Source organism: Lipomyces tetrasporus, assembly GCF_029532465.1.
Source record: "Lipomyces tetrasporus strain NRRL Y-64009 chromosome Unknown POJ06scaffold_9, whole genome shotgun sequence".
In the NCBI taxonomy this organism is placed as follows: domain Eukaryota; kingdom Fungi; phylum Ascomycota; class Lipomycetes; order Lipomycetales; family Lipomycetaceae; genus Lipomyces; species Lipomyces tetrasporus.
The window spans coordinates 257,071-275,050 of record NW_026611604.1 but is presented as its reverse complement, the minus strand read 5'-3'; the positions used below and the strand labels follow the sequence as shown (position 1 = coordinate 275,050).

The following is a 17,980-nucleotide window of genomic DNA, read 5'->3' as shown; positions in this document are numbered from 1 at the left end:
GAGAAACGCATTCACTTAGATATCCGCACAGATATGCATTTAGTTCCAAACAGGTCGTCCAAGCAGATGATGAGCCTACTTGGCACAGCCAGGACATCGTGAACTTGATTTGCGGTTTGATCTACCACTCTTGTTTCATTCTTTCGGCTTTGTCTGCCGCCGTAACAAAGTGTCACACCTTCTGTCCGTTTCGGCAAACTGCTACCGAGCAGGGCTGATTCTTGAGTACCTCGGTAGGGATCAAGGCAGAACATTCTTTCCCGTGCTTCTAGAATCTACTACGAGACCAAACTCACCGAATCTGTTCGTAAATGGGTTGGCCAGTAGTTCTTGCTGCGGTGCCAATGAGCTCGCTTGCGCCTCTAGACCAGCCAATAATAATTTTCTTGTGTGACAATTCTTCTGATTCTGATATGTGTTCCAGAGCAAGGCTGTGGGTGTGCACATGTTTACAGTGCTTGTGCCCGCCTACCTGCCTCAGGTGTCATTCTGGATCTGGTAGCGAAGCTGGGCCATGACGGCCTCGTTGATCATAGGCTAGCAAGCAGCCCTTCCGGGCACGATGTTAAACAATGGCTAAACATTTCTATATTAGTTTTCACTGGTTCTGCTGCTAAATTCCAATCGCCTTACCTTTGTTGTATAGAAGGCCGTGACAGAAGAAGCTACGGATCCAGCTGAACCAAGTTAGGGCACAGTGGGATGGATTTCCGCTTGGCGACAAGCTTAAGAAACCTCAATGCAGGCCGCAGGTGTCACTGCGTTGCTACAATTGTTGGCCGATGCAAAACCTGTTGTGCTATCTAGCACTATGACATTTGGGACTAGCTTCGGGTTAGGGTGCACTTGTGGGCAACTTCTACTTGTTCGCCTTTATAACTTTCGGAAAGTATGCCTGTCCTTCTGTCACGCGAACACTACAATCTCAATTAACGGGGTTTGGGCTCCATATGGTGACCAACACATGCCAGAACAGTTTCCACTGAGCTTATCCAGAACAGAGTTACAACCACGGGCGGCTACTCCTGCGGCGCCCTCCGTCGGGGACAACGACAAGGGCATGACGCAACAAGTTTCCATCTGAGAATGGTTTGCTATCTTACCATCTTTTTGTGTTTCACTGAGATCAGCATCAACAATGAGCAGCGAATCATGCTTCCTTCAATCAACCCAGACTCTTTGTGTTCTGACTCAGCTAAGCTTGGCTTCCAACTCGACATTTCAATTAACGACGCCGTCGACTTACTCACTGCCCATAACTTGCCCCTCTGATGATCCAATCATCCGTGTAGACATTCAACCCAAATTTTCACTGCGCAGCAATGGAGAGCAATCGTCAATCTCGACGGTGAGATATTGATTATGGCTCAGTATGTCTTGATATTCAGACTGAATTCGACTAGCTGCACGTCCAAGTCGGTGAGACCTTTTTCATCGAAGATAGTTGTTCGATTTTCTGCCGACGGTCCTAATGGCACCTCTCGGCTATATTCTCGAGAATTGGGGATCCTCTTACGAATTTTGTATATGAGCACCATTAATTTCATATATGACCTTATCACGCACATATGGCTTATGTCACACAGGCTAAGTAGTAGATAAGTCCTATATGACATATACTACTGATAATTATTTGGGAGACGCAGGTTAGACTGACAGCAGATTCCCATCATAATGTGGACCGTGCGGTACAAAACGACATTGTTGACTCAGATGATAGAACTGAATAAGCCAAATGTGATGATCGATCACGCACGAAAGAATGGCGGACGTGTTGAAATTATTACTGTTGGCCGTATTCGATAAAGCAGCGGGGACGGTTGGCAGGTTGAAGATTTGTCTGCCAAGACCAAGGTACCCAGCGGTCGCGCTACTAATTGCATCCACTGAACCTGTCCTAATTCTTTGTATACTGGTTCCCGCAGCTTCCTGTATCGACCAATGATGAGGCAGTCTATGGTAATTGAAGCTCCGCCAATGAAGGTAGAGAGCAAGTTTTGCGGTCATATTGTGTGCCTGAAGGGAATTTCATTGCTGGTGCAGTTATGAACGCGAATATAAGAAACACTTGAGCATGACCGTGATTGCTGCCCATAGCTGGTGGCAGATTGATTGCGATGATAGAGGTTGAATGTTAGCTCGCCCGACCGAGAGAAAGGGGGGGCTGGCTAAGCCAGAAAGACTTTATATAGCCAACGCGAGTCGGCGCTTTTCGGTTCCGACTGGCGCAGAGATCAACAACACCCTAGACTAAATGACAAGAGCATTCTGCCAAATAGAAATGAGTAATGACATAGAACAACGGGTTAAAAATTGTGTTTATCTCGAGTCTTCGGTACAATCACGTTATGGGGCATATGGCTGAAATAGGAAAGAAAGGCCTTTCTTGAACCTTAACCATAGTGTGACTTCACTAACCGTCGCCAAACGGAGTCAGCCAACTGCGCCTAGAACTAGGAGAAACTCCAGCAGAAATACACGCACGACCCTTGAATTGAGATTGCAGCGATGGGGGAATAAGGTTTTGATGCAGCGCGTGAACACTCCACACTTTCTCGATCGTAAATTGCCGTCGGATCACAGTTGATCTAGCCGGCACATTCAGCGTCCGCAAATACGATATACGGCACCCCAAAAGAAAAATACAGTTCAGTCGCTGACAGGGATGGAACATCACTTGCCCCCATACAACGCGGTTCCGCGCATCAAGCGCAGCCGGAAGATCACAATTTGTCTGTCTTGCTACAAGCGGCGAGTCAAGTGCGATAAGGAAAAGCCCCAGTGCAGCCAATGCAGAACCCTCAGTATTCGCTGTGAGTACGCTTCCACATCGCCGAGTTCAATCGGCGGGTTTGGCTCAGAAGAGGCGGTCGGTGGGAGCAAAAAGTGGAAGGTTGTCGGCGAACTTCTTGACTCCCCTCTCGCGAAGAAGAGACCTGACGCCGGATATCTCGCTGTCGACATCCTAACTGGCGAGTCACGGTACGCCAGTACCGCGTACTGGCCGTCGTTTTTTAAGGAGGTGAGCAGTGGAAGTTGTATTAAAAAATTCGCCTAAGTATTCATAATTCATGCAGGAGTCCGCCATGGCCGACATCCTCGACGGTGCCAGTCCGAACACTAAGTCAGATGAGCTCAACGAGGAAACGCTCGAGTCCATCCAGTGCCGAAAAGTGATCAGTGCGTATCTTCCTCAACGCCAGGTCGTCGAGGACCTGGTGGGGGAGTACTTCAGCGTTGTTCATCCTTTTTGTCCGATAGTCGACCGGCACTACTTTCTTCTCGTTTACGACTCTCAGTTCTGGAATATCCTTGCGTCGTCCAGTCAAAATATCCAGGTCGCATTTGTCGTCCTGTTATTCGCGACCCTTTACGGGGGCGCGCTCAGCAAGAAACAGAAACTTAAGTACGACCCTTCCGGATCGCGATTGCGGGAGGTCAAGACATATGAAATGATCATGGAGAAATTGCTCGCGGCGTCAGATATATTTTTGCGAATTCATAAATTCCCGGAACGCCCATCCCTGTGCTGTCTAATGGGCGCGACAGTCATTCAATTTTGTCGACGACGGGACGGATCGATGGATACGACATTCGACATTTCCCATCTGATCCGAATAGCACAGGTTATGGGTCTTCATCGTGATCCTGCCTTATTTCGAAATTCGGGTCTGGATGAGTTGCAGATTCAGGTTAGGAGACGAGTTTGGTGGCAGTTGGTCTATCTGGATGTGACTGGGTCTCTCGGGAACGGTCTGCCTACAACGTCACATCCTGCGCAAAATGACGTCAAGATGCCTAGTGTGGATTTCTACGAGCTCGAAGAAGACAAGCTATTTGCGAGTTTTGCTAACTGTCGTTCTAATGGGATCCGGATTCTCTCGAGATTGCTGTCGGAGTTGTATGGAATCAATCAGCCGCTCCCGACTATGGTTGCGGGTATATTGCGCGAACTGGAAGAGTTTCGGCGAGATGTGAAACGTACCAAAGACACGATGCATTTATTCACGTTTAATAAGCGCTCTTCTCGGGCATCAATTGATGTGCTGCACAAGTTGCAGACTCAGTTATCACTCCTATTGGATGTGATATGCGAAAAGTTATTTCTAATTTACTACTTTCCGTTAGCGTCTGGCACTCCGGACGTAAACCGAGACCAGAATGCACGCGCGCATCGGGAACAGGTCATCCACACGGCGATCAGAGTGATGCGTCTCTTTTTGGACTACAGTGAGTTGCCGAAGTACGTGGAGTTCTGCTTGTCGCTCTCACGGTATCACCAGTTCCACGCGATGATTATCATTCTGCGAGATATTTACCACTATCCACACGATATTCCGGAACCTACAACACGTTACGGCATTAAGGATGAGGATGCACAACCGTACGATGAGCGGACCGATGTTCTTCAACAGGGACTCACCAGAACTGAGTATCTAGGCATGAACTCGATCTCCCCGCTGGCAGTCAAGCAATGGAAGACATTTCTGCAGCTGAAGGAAGAGGCATGGAATCGTAAATACGCGCCGCCGAGTCAGTCCATCGAGGCATTCCCTGCGACGTTGGCGTCGTCTGGAGCGTCTGTGCCACGGCCATCGTTTGCGCAGACTAGTATTGGTACGCCGAACGTAATCGAGGCGCCAGAGCCGGCTATAATCGACTCGGCGACTATTAACCAGAGTTTTGCTTCTGACACCTCGAGTGTCGAGTTTCAGAACTTTTTGAATATACAGTTTACGGCGGATAAGATCTCAGGCCGGATCGGGACTGCAAGCAGTAATGATTATGTACAACATGTGCTTGGAATAAATTCTTGGGATATCGATTGGACTGCGTACGGCTTCAGGTTGGAATGACGACTATTTCTGCATCTTCGACTACGCTATGGTAAAGTTATGTAAGATAAGAAAGCCTGAATAAAATCGTGTTAGGCTGGGTTATTTAATAAATATGGTATGATGTTTATACTCTCCATGCTATATAGATATGATGTCATGTAAACTTCGCCTGGTTCTCTCCAGTGAGTGCATGCCGCGATCTCGGTAGTTTGCCTAACAAAAGTCGACGGGAATACAGTGAGCTCATTCAAAGGTCGCTAATCTGTTACTTCATCTGTCGAGGACGCATTGCCATGAATATCATTAGAAACGCCGGCCGTTGGGCCCAGGGTTTTTGTTGCATACAGTGTATGATATTGGATGGCTTGATCGACCTCTATGTTGAAACAAAATAAAATTGCCGTATTTGCCATGTCGACCTCCTTTTCCTTCTCCGCAGTGAAGGCGTTCTACAATCCCTCCACATCCATTACATCCAGGTGAATCATATAAAGACTCATTCGTACATCTTATTGATGTAACGTATCGTTCAGGGAGGCTGAACCGCGTACGAATGGGCAAATTCCCAATAGTAACGAGCCACGCTCTCACCGGTACTTAAGGGTGAAAGTCGAGCAACCGATAGCAATCTGTGGGACACCTTGAGCTTCACATGTTACATCCCCACCGTAGCTTCCACTGCCATAGAAATGACCGAGTCCACAACGGAAATTTAAAGCTTTGAAGTCCTCTTGGACAGATCTACTTATCAGACAAGTTGCGTTTCGTAAGTCCTCACAGTGGCCTCGGGCCAGTTTGCTTTATGCCGACCAGACAAGTCAACGAGGTTCCCGGTTTCCAAGCTTATGATTAAAGCGGGGTTTGAGGAGGTCTCAAGCTAGCTGTCAATTGTTTCCAAAATCAATAGCCAGCGTGGCTACAAGACTACAACGCGGAAGGTTTGTATTTGTGGGGTAGCAATAGAATTATTTTTGCTGAGCTAGTTGATCTGAAACGAAATACATGCAAGCCGGCCACTCGACCGATAGGGTTAGCTGTTGTTGTGTTCGAAACGCAGTCCGCGATCTATCAGTGCACTAGCTCTAGCTGCCGCTGCTGCTGCTTATTTAGGACTGCTGACGCGACTATCTCCGAGAGTGGCAGCTGCTTCGATTGCACTTAAGTGGTGTGTCTTTTGGGCAAGACCTCAGAGCTGGATATCCAACAATGACGAATCGCAGTTGCCAATATTCTGATTTCGGAGGGAGCGATTAATCGAAGTGAGCTACGAACTCTGCGGTTACTGCTATCAAGGGCCATAGACATCATAAAGAAAAAAAATACTCTGGCACTTTTCGCGGCCATTTGACGTAACATGGCGGGGACCGAAGGTGAAATCCTGACATTGGAATGGCGCCAACTCAATCGGTAGGACCCAGCCTGACCTTAGGTAACGGTAAGGACATATGTAGAAAGAGAACTGGTTATACAAGAGATTACACTTTCATGCATTGCCAGAAATGTGTCACAGAAAGCTCAATGGTGAAGCTCGAATGGCCGGTCGCCAAGATTTGTAGGGCTAGTGAGGTGCCTTATATAGTTTTAAATGTTAAATATTCTAGTTTTAAATCCAGACCTGCGTCTACCTCCCCACACAGTTTATTACTTTTAAACCAACTTCTCGTTCCCGTCGCGCCGCGTTCGCAGCACTTCGGCTGCGGCGATGAGCCCGTGCTATCAGACGAAATTTTTTGCGGCCTACCTTCCGGCCATCCCTCTGTACGAGTGAGTACCATTATAAGGGGCGATTCGTTTTTTTTCCGAATTTGAATGGGAGGGCCATTAAAAAAGAGGATCAGGCCCTTAACAATTTAACTGTACTCCACTCAACGAAGATTCCTTTAATGTCCCTACTCAGATCGATGCTGGACCACCGAACGCTGTCCAAACTCCTCTCGACTCCCATCAGTGTCTACTAACTGTAGGGATCGGCACGGATAAGGAATTTCGTTATCCGTATCCGTATCCGTATCCAGGCAACATATAGTTATCCGTATCCGTATCCGTAAGATATGGGCTATATCCGTATCGTATCCGTGATATCCGCGATTCTTACGAGTGAAGAAGACTGTCGTATAATCCTTAAGATCGATCAGGCCATCCATACTGTTAACCCAGGTCACATTGCTCTGCAAATGAGCCGGTATGAGCAGGTCTAATATATGTAAAAGATCAGCTTACATACAGGCAACATAAGCTGTTGTTATTGATACGGTTTCCATATTTCGTGCCTGATTCTACGATTGCTCTGATCGACTGATGACCGCTGGATCTGAAGACAAGAATTAAAATTTACTTATCTAATTTGTAATTATATACGAACTATGAAACGAGCGAACAAATAAAAATAAGACTTAAAAAATAAAAAAATGGATAAATAATAATTAAAGCATGAACATATAATTATGAACATTAAAAAACACAAAAATAATATAAACGGACTATTCCGACAAATAGGAGCTCTTAAGCAGCGTCAAAAGCCTCATAGTCTCCCCATTCATTCTGTGCCGTCGCAATCCGAGCAAGTCTCTTCCCTGGCTGAACAGCCGCTCACATGAAGCTTCAGAAGCAAGGAGGGGGAGGAAATCGCGAGCAGCCCTCGCCATTTGGGGATATTCTCCTTTATGAGTGTTCCACCACTCAAACAGCCAGTTTTCGTTACCTTCAGTATTTGCGACACTAATGACAGCATCGTCAAAGTACCGATCGATGTCGGACACATACCTTGACTGCGCCTGTACTTTTCGCAACAGGCGCAATTCTGTCGAGGTGGTGGGATGGTCCGAAGGTTGAGCAAACGATTGCCGCGGCTGCAGATTTTGCTCCGGGAGGTAAAGCTTATGGAGAAGCTCTCGCATTTGTTTGGTGAGGAAAGAGGCGTCCGCTTTATCCGCAATCTCCTGTTTCAAGAGTTCGCACTTAAATCGAGGGTCGAAAATCATTGCGATATAGTAAACGTCGATTTCGTCAACGAATCCAAAGTACTTTTCGTACTTTTTTAATCCGGCTTCAACAGCTCTTACGAGGCTAAGGTCAGTCAGTATCTTTGAATAGTCCGTCGCCGTTCTTCGCATCTTGGAAGAACTCTTCTAGCTCATAGTACAAAGCTATCGACAGACTCAGCTGAGGCTTAGACTTCGAGACAAGCCGTGTAAACTCGTCAAATTTGTCAAGTATATTCTTTAATTGTCGAAGTTGATCCCAATCTTTAGGTGTGAGTGATGGAATACCCTCAGGCTTCAACTACCATGAAGCGCTCGATCTGTTTGCGTGATTCAAGACTTTCCTTCAACATCTGATATGTTGAGTTCCACCGTGTGCTTACATCGTATGGAATAATTTTCTCGGGAAGCTCCTCGACCTGGCATAGCTTCTTCCATCGGTTACGTCGTTGCGGACTTCGGTCTATCCAAAGGACGATTATGCGCAATTTAGCCAAAGGAGACAGGTCAGGATCAAGGTCCTTATTGGCTCTGAATTCGCGCTTTGGATATCTCCTGCCTTCAATGCGCTCAGGGTGTCGCCTACTATCAGATTGAGTACATGCGCGATGCATCTAATGTAGCTGGATAGTCCGTCGAACCGCATTACCTCGCGCTCATTATGGCCAGATGGATTCTCAGCAGTGGAGAATTTTGCTAGCAGGTTTTCGTATAATTCGGAAATCATAACCTCGTTGTTTGACGCATTGTCTCCTGTTATCGTTAACAGTTTGGCGTTGAGTTTGAGCTCCTCCAGAAGGTCGCCGACAACCGTGGCCATGTTTTCTCCGCTATGAGGTCCATCTAGCTCTTTGAACTCCAGAACACGTTCCTTATAAACGAATTCCGGTGTCAGCCACTGACCCACGACACCAAGGATATAGAGATTATTTTTGCTGGTCCATACATACAGCGACAATCCGATGGTGATACAGGTTGATTTTACTTCACGCTTAAGATTTTCTCGACTCTCTTCGAACCTTGCAACGAGCCGGCGCTTTACCGTACTTGCGGATTTGAGGGGTAATTCGATACCTGGCAGATCATGGAATATTCGTTTAAATGATGGAGCATCCACGCTCGTAAAAGGTTCTGATTCTTCAACTATCCAATGCAATATGTTGTCCTCTAGTCGCTCTGCAACTGACCTACTGGGCCTATTGAGAAATGACGTGATATCGCTTGAAGCTGAAGGAACGGGTGCGCCAGACTTCCGTATCCCGTGCCTTGATGAGAGATGTGTGTTCAGATTTCCTGATGACCCTTGAAGAACTAGAACTGCCTCCGTAGTAGACCACGAGCAGCGACTGCACACAATCAGCTTGTCCGGGTGTTCCTTGTCAGTTGCCTTGTAGATATATGTGGTTTCGAGCTCAGTAGTATGGAAGTGCTGCCAGACCCATGACTTTGGTGGTATGGGCTGTCTTTGAATGACTGGCGAAAGGGAAGGATCCATGTCAGCATCGCTTGCGAGAACTTGGGACGCAGATTCATCAGGGGATATAATGTCATCCGAAAATGCGGTACTTGTCTCACTCACTTCAAGGCGACGACGCGAACGGGATCGCGGGCCTTCGTCGTGTCGCCTTCACTATCTGTGCCGGTATTCAGCGCATGATAATCAAGACGCTTCGCTCGAGGGGGACGCTGTTGTGTATTCTGAGATTCAGAACTTGAGTCCATATTACTTTGGGAACGACAATGATTTTGATCCATATGAATTTCGGCCTTTTCGCCGTCTTATATATTACAGCCTTCTCATTCACTATACTGTAGAAGGAAGTAATTTTACATCGCTCAAAATCCTGAACCGTTACTACTTATTCTAGCATATTTCCAAGCAGTTCAACCAATCACAGGATTGGGATCCAACCTATGACGGATCAAAACCGAGAAAGGAACACTGGGGTGCATATGCAAGGTCCACTTTGGGGCAGGCAATAGAAATCCACAACCGAGACCAAATCTCCGGATATCGTCATTCGAAAATGGCAAAACCCGCGCAAAAACAGAACGGAAGGGAATACATATACAGGATCCAGGTTTGGACCGCAGCGATAGGTAAGGGGGTGCGAATATTAAGTTTATATCTACCACCGATACCCCTTCCGCGGATCCGGTTACGATACAGCGGCTCAGAAGCTGAGCTGCGAATGCGTTCTTCGAAAAAAAGATTGCGTAGACTTAGTTGCTCATTATGACTATCTATTTCGGGCACAGCAGAAAGATTAAAACACCTTCTCTTATAATAATCCGCTCAGTATCTTCATTTATGTGCTTTATGAGTACTTGTAATTTATAGTAAACGGATATCCACGGATATCCACGGATATGACTAATCAAGATTGCTTTATCCGTATCCGTATCCGTATCCGCATAACGTCTATTGGTATCCGCAATTTTTTACGGGTATCCGCGGATATATACGTTATCCGTGTATCCGTGCCGATCCCTAGAGCGGGGTGGCATGACCTCGCTTAGCGGGGAGTTGGATATTCGGATATTCGTTCCTGTATACGCGGGCAACGGCATGGAGCGGGAGAAGGGTATAAGAAGAATCCCTCTGCTCGTCGGTTAATATAATTCTAAAACAACTACATCTTTGCTCACCCGCAATCTCAGATTTTTGGTGCGGCGTGCGGCGTGCGGCTCGCACTGACGTTGCATCATCGAGCGACTCCGAGTTCTGGCGTGCAAGTCAATTCGAATCGCGGGAATTTTGTTCCGGCTTGTGTTTTGGCCTTCGCGTCCTTTGTTTTTGCTTGCGTGTTCTTCTTGGAGATTCATGGGCAACTACCAATCATTCCTGTTTGGACTAGTGTTAAAGAGCATCGCTACGTCAAGTAGTTTCACCTCACTCTTAATGGATCTGGCTTGTAAATCGGCCTCTACACTGTTGGCCCCAATGCAATTGTGTTCAGAGGTGCGGAAGAGTGTTAGACGAGGTCGACCATGGTCTCCTGGACCTCGGCTTTCCAGGACAAGCTAAGGGATTTACACCTTCCAGATGCTGCCCCTGATGTTCATCAACATTTGCGGAGGGATCCATGAGTGGTTAAGCCACTTTTGAGCTGACGATCCAAGCGCAGTCGTCACGCGTCTTTGGCACAAGGTTAGTACTTAACGTCTAAACCATTTTTGACGGCAAAATCATGACTTGTCACGAACGCGTTTCCAAATTGCCTGGCTTGATCGACCGACACAAATACCTGCCAACAAAAAGGGTATGTGGGTGGGTGGTTTTACTACTGCCGCGGCCAAGCCAGCCGTAACCGGAACCATTATAGTTGCGGTATGGGTGAAGAGAATGAATTATACGATGCTAATGGCCGTTCCCGATAACCGCAAGGCCGACGCGCTCTACGCATTTGGACTCATTCGTCTGACGAAGTACTGGAATTTAACGGATTTTTAGATAACTCTGCATGGCGGACTACAATTAATTGAAAGTGACGTGACAATTGCACGGCTACTAATTCTACATATTCTTTTCTAGCGGTGAAAAGATCGAGGTACAACTGACTACTCTTGGTTACGAAAGTCTACTGAGGCTAGTCAAAGAGAAATGGTGGGTAGTTTCAGCATCAATCTCCTAATCTAGTAAAAAAGTCGATGTCCGATGACGACCAGGAATACTTGTTCGGAGTTAAATAGTACAACAAACCTATTACAAGTCGAACAAGTCGGAGTTGGATTTGGTCAAAGATCACAGTTAGGAGTTTGAATTTAGTGACCGTGTTCCCCATACATTAACGTTATTATAAATCAATAACGTAATCCATAAGCGAGTGTGCCACACCACCTGAACACAACCACCCACACTTCAATCATCCACTAATTGACATTCAATCAACGGGTTCTGAAGGCTGAATATCCTTAGTCATCCAAGCTATCGATAGAGGCCAAATTCAGAGTAACCCGATATGCAGCAAAGACGTACAAAGTCAATCGTATGACACTCAGGCGACGACGCGAAGGCATCCTTTCACGACGCGATTCCACACCCAATAGTTTAGAACTCGCGCCTAGCGAGGAATTGGTTTTCATTCAGCACATCTCGACTTGAATTCGTGAGGATTTTCGCCTCGACTACTTAATGTTGAAGATATGGCCAATCAACTGCTTGCTACGCGTGTGGGATGCAAGGTGGGCATGAACTGGGCTTCAAAACGTCGCCCCGAGCTTAGAACCAGACTCGATCGTAAGTGTGGCTACAAGCGTGAAGCAGGCCCTCTGCGAGGATCCGGATATGGGATGTGGTGCTAAGGCGTGCTGCATCCGCAACGAACCCTGCAGGACACCTCATGGTCTGAAAACACCACATACCACAGCGGATTTTTAGCGCAAACAGGTCTTATAAAAACCGAATAGCAAGGCCCCAGAATAACTCACCAACTCCAATCAATCAGGCGCTTGATCAGCTTATCGAAGGCGCCGAGATGATGATACATTCGTCGTTCTTCTCCAAGCTGAGGTACAACCACTACAAGACACGAATCAGGCAGCAAATCGACGTCATCGGTGCCCTCGAAATTTACAGCACGGAGGTGCACTCACAGTACAGGAAGGTCTTGATTTAATACAGAGAATAGAGGTGGATAAACAGATACAGTATGAAACAAGGGGGGAGAACGATCATTGGGTAAGTCCGAAACGAAGCAAAGGCGACGTGGCAATTGCGGCAAAACTGGTCATAATACTCGAACGTCTAAAAAGGATTAAGAAACCGTCATAGAGTTGTTTTGGTTTATTTTCATAAATTTTTATCAATGCGGTTGGTGATATCCATGATTTTCGTTGGTGTGGGTAGGCAGACTGGCACACTCGCTTGTGTGGCACGCTCGCTTATGAAATACGTTACTTTAAATAAATGTTACAGCGCATTAACTTACCAATTTCTCCATGTTCCATATTATCAGTCAAGTCTCGCCGGATACGCCGCATGCAGCTCAGATTGCGTCATCACCGTCGGGAGAAAATCGATCCATGAAAAGTATGATTAAAATAGAATTTAACAAAATTAGATGTTCCAAAATAAGGGAGATATGCACCGCTGACACCTTTCAGCCGCGGCTCAACCAATAAACGTGCATCTTTGTCGGTGCAGTCCTCACAGGACTTTCCAGCTAGCCGAAAATCCAACAAAATAACTTATAACATAATGTAAGGGGAACCAGGTCACTAAATTCAAACTTCTAATTTTGACCTTGTCCTACGCGCCACACAATTGACCAAATCCAACTCCGACTCGCTCGAACTATTCTCTACTTCTTCCTCTTCTTCTGCTTTATCTACTTCTTCAATTGGACGCTTACGTGGCCGCCCACGTGGTCGTTTTGCCTTAGGTTTTTCTTCCGCCTCGCGAACGATTTCAACACTTCCTCTATACTAAACACAATTTCGCCCTGTAATTTGATCCCTTGGTTCGTTTCTTACTTGTCTGAAGCAACGCCCTACGCTCTTGAAGCTCCTTCCGTAGAATTGTTAGTTCAGCATTCTGACTTTCGACCAGCTGGGTCATTCGCTTCGCATATCGCCGAGTTGGTGAAGCAGGGGATTCATTGCCTGTCAGAGCTGTGTTAAAGACCGAAATTGTGTGCGTAGTTCTGTTCCATCTGGAGGAGACCTTCAAGTAAGAATGGAGAGGTCTAGGTCTATATTATTAGTTGAGATTTATGGCAATGCCTTCCCGTTGTCGTTGTTCTTTGAAAAGTAACGGAACACTTCGTCCTTCATGATTGATGTGAAATGTGTTAGCAATGAGCGTGAGAGATCGTGTAGATGACTTATTATTACAAAGTTAACAAAAAAAATGGAATCTAACATCCCTGCCCTTGGTTGCAGCCCTAGCGTTGTATCAAGAGATTGAATTCTGCACAAAAGTTTGCAGCAAAAAAAACCATTTTGATTTTCCAGCAAAACGCCCATCCACTAGGTGTAAGAGCTTTCTCTCGAATGCACTGAAAAAGTTCAACCCAATCGGCCCGTTTTATTCGCTGTATACCAGCCCGAGTGTACCGGTCCACCTCTTTGGGCACGATATCTCTTTAATGGCCCATATACCCCAACATCAAGTGGCTGAAGTAAATGCGAACAATGAGGAGGTAGAATAAGAAGGCCACTACCACTCTCCATACATAGCGCAATCATATCGCCCGTGATGTGGCTAGCATGGCCATCCATAATCAGTAACGTGGCCGATTTTTAGAATGCTTGCGTGACTCTGGCTCAAGTACTTTGCGTAACCACTCATAACCATGGCTATTAGATGTCCAGCCGCTAGTGCTCGTTGATAATTGCCATTTGGGAGGTGTATGCTGCGGAGTCCATGCTGAATTGGTATTCCGGGCCTTAAAAATAGCCATTGGTGGTAGGGCGCCGCCGGCTCCGTCGACACATTCCAACACAGTTACCCACTCTTGCTTCCCTGCTGTAAGCTTCCAATTTGATTTCTGAGTAGAATCGACAATTATACGCGTAGATTGAGTGTCGTCAACTGCAAATCCTGTCTCATCCATATTGTATACGTCGCAGAGTTCGTACTTCTGTTCTTGGAGTCGTAGTTGAGACTCGTCAAACCAGGCTGTTATCCTGTCGGAAGTTTGCTTCTTTATGTCGTGCAGATTCCAATTGGCGTGAGTAAGTTCCTTTCAAGTTTGGATATCGATTTATGAATCGGTAAAGCCATTCGTGGCCAATAGGAGTAGAATCGCTAGGTTCGTTATTTCGACGCGACGCGACTTGAACGCGTCGACTACGAATCTCTATTTCTTTCAATAACGCCGGTGTTGCAGGGTACCCTGTCGCCGTAAGACGTGTAATCCATCGTACTAGTGTCTTCTCTTCCGCGTTCGAGAGGATCTGATAGGTTTCGTGAGACTGAGCACGCGATTTAGCTCCATCCATTCGACGGATAAGAGTTGACTTAGGAACTTCAAAGTGGTGGGCAGCACTTCCAATGGATGGAAATTCATTCTTTTCTAAGGCCTGAATAACCTTTTGGATTTTTTCTTCAGACTGATCGCTTTTAGAAGGTTGATTATAGCCCATGTTATAAGTTATAGAGTTCGCAAAGTAGAGTGGGATATTTGGTGACCCAGTTCCCCCATACCATACATTACGTTACAATAAAAACTTAAAAAAAGCGTTATTATTGTTGATCTGCGGTCCAATGAAATGTCATTTTGTTAGAAGCGGTCGTTAGTGGTAAGTGCCAACTGCAGCTTCGAATAAATTCCGATAGAAGTAGGCAAATCCCGAGAAAGGATTGAATCAATTTGACAATCCTCGCCATCAAAGTCCTTCATTTGAGATCGATATGCTACCATTTTTCGGGCCCATTCTTGTCGATACTTTACAAGATCGTTTCTCTCTTGGCCGTCGAAGTAGACATCCTTGGAATGACGACCGAGAGAGAAGCCCCACTTACGGAGGTGGTGTGCGACAGTGGTGTGGGAGATAGTTGCATCAATGGAATCGTCGTGAATAGACGGGCGCAGCTCGTCTCCATAGAATTTTTGAGCGCTTGAGCAGTTCTGTTGTTGGGTCGGAAGAACGTGAGGCATTTTCTTTTAATGGCTTCGTCGCTTAAAGGCGACTGGCTTTTTGGATGCTTGCCGCGCTGATTAGCGACCGGAAGTTGCCCTGTGCGTTGAAACTGCATTGCCCATCTTCTTACAAGTCTGGCCCGGTATTTCCCCTTTCGATACGAATAATGACAGATGTTGAGTGATGAATGCGGCTTCTTAAAGCCTTTCAAACGGTCTTCGAATTAGCTCTTGATAGCTTCTAGGCTCTTAATCTCTGAGTCTGATAAGGTCGGGTTCCTGAGAGCTTCAAGCTTAGCAAGCGAGTCTGACCAAGAACGAGCAAAGTTCGGGTTCACGCTGTCATTGGCATAGGTTCCACACACCATGCCGTTTTGTCTTGCGCGTGCTCATCCATGGAATGGGACTGATCCTCCGTAGGAAGGTGATCCTCCACCGGACACTGATATCTCACGTTCTAATTCTCCACAGGCATCTCTGACATATCTACTCCAATCCTGCGTCATCATCATGTTATTAATCTGAAGAAACTGCAGATAACTGCCTGTATAAATAGCCCGGTCAGTTGAGTCCGTGTCTGTCCTCTTTGGAAGAGGAAAAGTTATATTCAATCAATGAGCGCATGCCGACGTTGCTTTTGAGTGGGCCCTTCATCTTCGCTGGGTTCGTTTGGACCCGCCTGTATATATTGTACGCTTCAGAGATTTATCGGCTTCAGCAAAGTAAACCAACTTTGCATTGGGAGGCTGGCTTTCTGATTCTGTCCCGACATATTCCGCTTGCGTTAGGTCTTCAGCAAAGTCATGGTTACCCAAAGGCTTGTTGAGCTCCGGCTCCTCCACGTCAACTTGCGGATCAACTCTATATTTCTTCCTGGAAATTTCTCGATTTGCTTTAGAGCGCTTTGATCGAGCGGGCATGATTTTCAATAAATCAAACAATTGAGCTATAGCGGATTTTGCTAGAGATGGCGTGTAACGAATCACGTCACCAGACGCGTCGCGTATATCATACAAACCGCCGGATTTATTATTGACTTCCAAACGTACCAGATGTCAAAATATCAAAGCTATACCATATTAGGAAGTCAATATCAAATCTATGCCATATTAGGAACCCTGACATCCTAAGAGTATAGCTCTTTCACAAACCCTAAACGTACCCTTATTTTTGCCATGTACCCCGGCGGCCAATTATTGGGATCCGCCGTACTAAACCGGCAAAGTATCCAACCAAGTAGTACCTCCCAAATGTCTCGCAGATTTTAGTTTAAACAAAAATATTTCCTATTACTGAAGTACAAGCACTACTAACACGATGATTTATTTATACATTTTGTATTTGAATAATTTGTGGTGGCGATGAAAGGTTTTGTTGGACGTTGTGGTACAATTGCCGCGACTAAAGTCGGTGTACCATACAACGCCAGCCATACAGCTCAGTTTACTTTCGCTTATCATGGTTCTTTGTTTCCATGGCTGCAGCTAGCCTAAAGGTGTCGCATTAGGCGTGTGCACGGATAGCCCACGAAGCCCAATTCAACAGAGCGGCGTGAACTTGCGCCTTTTAGAAAAATATTGATGTATGCAGGAACATATTCAGAAAGCGAATCCAGGCGAATTAAAGACAACATGGCACGGCGCTGTTGAGTGAGATTCGTCGAATGACAGACGACTCCTAGGCGTTGATTGTCCAGGGCCCAACGATACTAGTCTACATCGGCAAAAACTTGCGGGGAACAAATGTCATCGACGGATTTAAGATTCCTCTGTAGAATGGACATATATTCGTATTTACGAAATATTTATACGCAGACGTAACGATGACGTAACCAACGGTCCTGAATCCTGACCCGACCAGGACCCCAGAACGAAGTTTTATGCGCGAGAGCTGGGTATCGATCTTGAATCGGGCCACGAGACAGAGTACTTCAAATGGTTCTTTGCCTGCCTGTTATTTGGCAAACCTGTCTAACAGGAAGTGGCGAAACGGGTATACCTGGAGCTTGTACAGGATGACATCACATCACCGGAAGCGATATTGAAGGCAGGTTGGGATAAGCTGGTGGAGGTGCTGGATAGAGGGCACTATGTCCGCTATGATTTTCGACAGCTACCAGATTGCTTGAGATTTCGAGCACGCTGAAGGAAGAGTACGGCACTTTTGGTGGCTTTGCTGAAGCAGTACAGAACGCTCGATGAACTATCAGCGCGCCTACAGGGATTCCAGGGTGTGGGGCCTAAACAGTCGAAATTTTCTTACCTGACATAGAGCCTGTACTTGGACAATAATGGGTGAAAGGAAGGGTTATGTCTATAAGTAACTATCCTAGCGGTTTTCACAAATCGTTCTCTTGAGGCTGGCGCAGTTCGAGTCTCTTTTTGTTGCGAATAACGAACTCAAGTTTACCTCTGAGTTTCTTTTGCTTTGTGTCCTCACTAAGTGTCCAATCAGAAGCGATTGCGAATATGGTTATGGTTGTCCGCTTTGTCCTATATCCGGGTGATCCGCGCATTTTATATACATTCGTCTCCCATATTTTCTCTATTCCTTCCGCTCTCATCCCGCGTATTGT

General features: G+C 46.2%; 4 protein-coding genes across 4 annotated transcripts; 2 read left to right on the top strand and 2 right to left on the bottom strand.

The window, feature by feature from the left end:
* The first annotated feature begins 589 nt into the window (after window positions 1-589).
* Window positions 590-1,223, top strand: POJ06DRAFT_146287 (uncharacterized protein). The gene has a single exon (XM_056184596.1). The coding sequence runs from the start codon at window positions 740-742 to the stop codon at window positions 1,082-1,084; it is 345 nt and encodes a 114-aa protein (XP_056041628.1). The 5' UTR covers window positions 590-739; the 3' UTR covers window positions 1,085-1,223.
* A 1,226-nt stretch (window positions 1,224-2,449) lies between these two features.
* Window positions 2,450-4,973, top strand: POJ06DRAFT_258755 (uncharacterized protein). Its single transcript, XM_056188294.1, has 2 exons — window positions 2,450-3,022; window positions 3,078-4,973. Exons 1-2 carry the CDS (start codon window positions 2,666-2,668, stop codon window positions 4,854-4,856), a joined length of 2,136 nt encoding a protein of 711 aa, XP_056041627.1. The 5' UTR covers window positions 2,450-2,665; the 3' UTR covers window positions 4,857-4,973.
* Window positions 4,974-14,952: 9,979 nt separating this feature from the next.
* Window positions 14,953-15,519, bottom strand: POJ06DRAFT_258748 (uncharacterized protein). Its single transcript, XM_056188293.1, has one exon. It carries the CDS (start codon window positions 15,421-15,423, stop codon window positions 15,046-15,048), a length of 378 nt encoding a protein of 125 aa, XP_056041626.1. The 5' UTR covers window positions 15,424-15,519; the 3' UTR covers window positions 14,953-15,045.
* A 536-nt stretch (window positions 15,520-16,055) lies between these two features.
* Window positions 16,056-16,530, bottom strand: POJ06DRAFT_302887 (uncharacterized protein; the record flags this gene model as incomplete). Its single annotated transcript, XM_056190786.1, has 2 exons — window positions 16,056-16,366; window positions 16,455-16,530. 2 exons carry the CDS (start codon window positions 16,528-16,530, stop codon window positions 16,056-16,058), a joined length of 387 nt encoding a protein of 128 aa, XP_056041625.1.
* Between the last annotated feature and the right edge of the window lie 1,450 nt (window positions 16,531-17,980).